Here is a 3,362-nt window from a genome sequence, read left to right as displayed (position 1 = left end):
CTGACAGTTTGAAGGCCAATGTGGATGCTTCTGTCGGGGGTGCATTCTTGAGCAAAACCTTCATAGAGTGTAAGGTTCTTCTTGACATGATGTCTCAAAATTCAGGCTGGATGACGAGAGACACAACACTCACTCCAATAGTGTATTCTATCGCTCTTGACCCAAACAACACAAATGCAGAAAACATAGCCACTCTTATGACCCAGATGAGCTTGCTGACAAAGAAAATCGATGAGATGGGTACGAAACAGGTGCACATTGTTGATACCACAAATGAAAGCTTATGCACTCCTTGCATAAACCAGTCATATGTGTGTTCATAGAGTGGGTAGAATGACAACCAGGGTTTCAGAGAAGACATGAATTATGTCAATAATTATGGAGGTCAGAGGCAAGGTGAGCAGCAATAGGGACCAACATCAAACCAGCAATATAGACCAAAACAGCCACAGCACAAGTCGTGCCTCATCAAAGGCAGCAGGGCTATAATCAGCAGCACCAACAATAGTTGGCCTACCAACCACCTCATCAACAGCAGGATAGTAACATGATCGAAATTAGGGGTATGCTGCAACAACTCATTGGGACAAATGGAAAGATGCAAGAGAAGTTAGCTGTACATGATTCAACAATCAAAGGCATTGAAACTCAATTGGGACAACTATCTATGGCATTGAACAATCGCCCACATGGAACATTGCCTGCAGATACAAACATTAACCCAAAGGAGCAGAATCCAAATCAGCTCATGGCAGTGAGTCTCGGGAATGGGAGAGATTTCGATAGGGAGCAAGAAGTTGCTCAATCTAGGAGAGAGACAACACCGACTACTCCAGCTACCCCAGTTACATTAGAGGCAGATGAGTCAGCAGAGCTCACCGAGGTTGTAATTGAGCAAGCACAGGTTGACAAGGGTAAGGAGAAGGAAGGTGAACAACTTCCAAAATAGGTAGTAGAAAAAGTTTCCAGCAAAGAAAAGACACATAGCAGTGGGCAGAGGTTGATTCCTGCATCATTCCCTCAGAGGTTGGCAAAGCAAAAGAAAGATGATCAATATAGGAAATTCATGGAAATGCTCAGACAAATTCAATTGAATATTCCACTGATGGATGTTTGAGGGAGATGCCAGGGTATGCAAAAATGATGAAGGACCTGATGTCGCAAAAATTTGACTTCCAGGACCTGTCCACTGTAACTCAGACGCAGACCTACAACGCAGTAGTGACAAGGCCTATGGCTCAAAAGGTGTCTGATGCAGGTAGTTTCACTATTCCATGCACCATTGGGAGTTATGCTTTTGCTAATGCATTGTATGACTTGGGGGCCAGTATAAACTTAATGCCCTTGGCAATCTATACAAAACTGGGCATTGGCAGAGCTAGACCGACCTCAATGTTGCTATAACTGGCTGATCGCACAATCAAAAGACCGACAGGGATTTTTGATGATGTGCTTGTTCAAGTGGGGAAATTTGTATTCCCTGCAGACTTCGTCATTCTTGATTGTCAAGTAGATGAGGAGATACCAATCATTCTGGGCAGGCCTTTTTTAGCCACTGGAAGAGCATTGATTGATTGTGAGACTGTAGAATTGAAAATGAGGTTGAACAATGAAGAGATAATATTCAATGTTCAACAATCTATGAGGAGACTCAGCGAATTTGCAAATTGCTCACTAGTGGAGGTCGTAGATGTAATACTACAAGAGGAGGATGAGACTATTAATGTTAGGGATCCGTTAGACCTGTTTGATGAATCTGGAAAATGTGGATGGTGAGGAGTTGGCAGAGTGGGTCATGGCCCTTGAAGGTCAAGGGTTCTGGAAAAGGGAACCTGAGTTCGAGCCCTTACAGTTAGAAGAAAGAACAACACCACATGCAAAACCATCGATAGAGGAGCCACCACAGTTGGACCTAAAACTGCTTCCAGCGCATCTCAGGTACGCTTTCTTAGGGCCTAATTCTACTTTACCTGTTATTATATCATCCGGTTTGCTAGCTATGCAAGTAGAGCAACTCCTACAGGTGTTACAAGAATGTAAGACTGCTATCAGTTAGACCATGGCAGACATCAAGGGTATCAGCCCAGCTTTTTGTATGCACAAGATTCTCTTGGAAGAAGGGCACAAACCTTCCAGAGAACATCAACAAAGGCTGAACCCAAATATGAAAGAGGTGGTGAAGAAGGAAGTGATCAAATGGGTAGATGCGGGTATCATCTTCCCCATCTCTGACAGCAATTGGGTCAGCCCTGTTCAGTGTGTGCCGAAGAAGGGAGGAATGACAGTCGTACAAAATGAGAATAACGAGTTGATCTCAACTCGTACTGTCACGGGATGGCGGATTTGCATGGATTATTGGAAATTGAACACAGCCACCCGGAAGGACCATTTTCCCTTGCCATTCATTGACCAAATGCTGGACAGGTTGGCTGGGGGATCTCACTTCTGTTTCTTGGATGGATATTCGGGGTACAATCAAATCTCAATAGCCCCCGAAGACAGAGAAAACATCATTCACCTACCCGTATGGCATCTTTGCCTTTCGGAGAATGCCTTTTGGACTTTGCAATGCACCGACTACATTCCAGCGGTGTATGTTAGCCATTTTCACGGACATTGTTGAAGACATTATGGAGTTATTTATGGATGATTTCTCCGTGGTGGGGGATTCATTCGAGGACTATCTTCACAATTTAAGAAGAGTGCTCAAAAGATGTGTGGAGACAAATTTAGTGCTGAATTGGGATAAGTGCCATTTTATGGTACAAGAAGGGATAGTCTTGGGGCATTGAGTGTCCAGCAAGGGAATTGAGGTTGACCATGCTAAGGTTGACGTGATTGAGAAGTTGCCACCGCCCACTTCGGTCAAGGCAGTGAGAAGTTTCCTTGGGCACGCCGAGTTCTACAAGAGATTCATAAAAGATTTCTCTAAGATTGCTAACCCTTTATGCAAACTCCTTGAAAAGGACCAGCCCTTTGTGTTTTCTAATGATTGGAGGTTAGCATTTGAAGAGCTGAAGAAGAGATTAGTAACTGCACCCATCATTGTTGCACCCAATTGGGAGCAACCGTTCGAGCTCATGTGCGACGCAAGTGACTATGCGATAGTAGCAATCTTGGGGCAGCGAAAGGATAAGCCGATGCACCCAATTTATTATGCAAGCAGAACGCTAAGCGGTGCACAGCTCAATTACACCGTGACGGAAAAGGAGATGCTGGCTGTAGTTTTTGCATTCGACAAATTCAGGTCGTACTTGATTGGTTCAAAAGTTATTATTTATACTGACCATGCAGCAATTAGGTACTTGATTGCAAAGAAGGAGTCAAAGCCACGATTGATCCGCTGGGTTATTTTGCTACAA

General features: G+C 44.0%; 1 protein-coding gene across 1 annotated transcript; it reads left to right on the top strand.

Moving 5' to 3' along the window:
- On the top strand, nucleotides 548–1,776 carry LOC109234013. The gene is made up of 3 exons (XM_019399835.1): nucleotides 548–929; nucleotides 1,130–1,327; nucleotides 1,436–1,776. The coding sequence occupies exons 1-3, from the start codon at nucleotides 548–550 to the stop codon at nucleotides 1,774–1,776; spliced, it is 921 nt and encodes a 306-aa protein (XP_019255380.1).

The sequence above is a fragment of the Nicotiana attenuata genome, chromosome 1, assembly GCF_001879085.1.
Source record: "Nicotiana attenuata strain UT chromosome 1, NIATTr2, whole genome shotgun sequence".
Lineage (NCBI taxonomy): Eukaryota > Viridiplantae > Streptophyta > Magnoliopsida > Solanales > Solanaceae > Nicotiana > Nicotiana attenuata.
The sequence above is the reverse complement of the archived record's forward strand: the minus strand, read 5'-3'. Positions and strand labels throughout refer to the sequence as shown.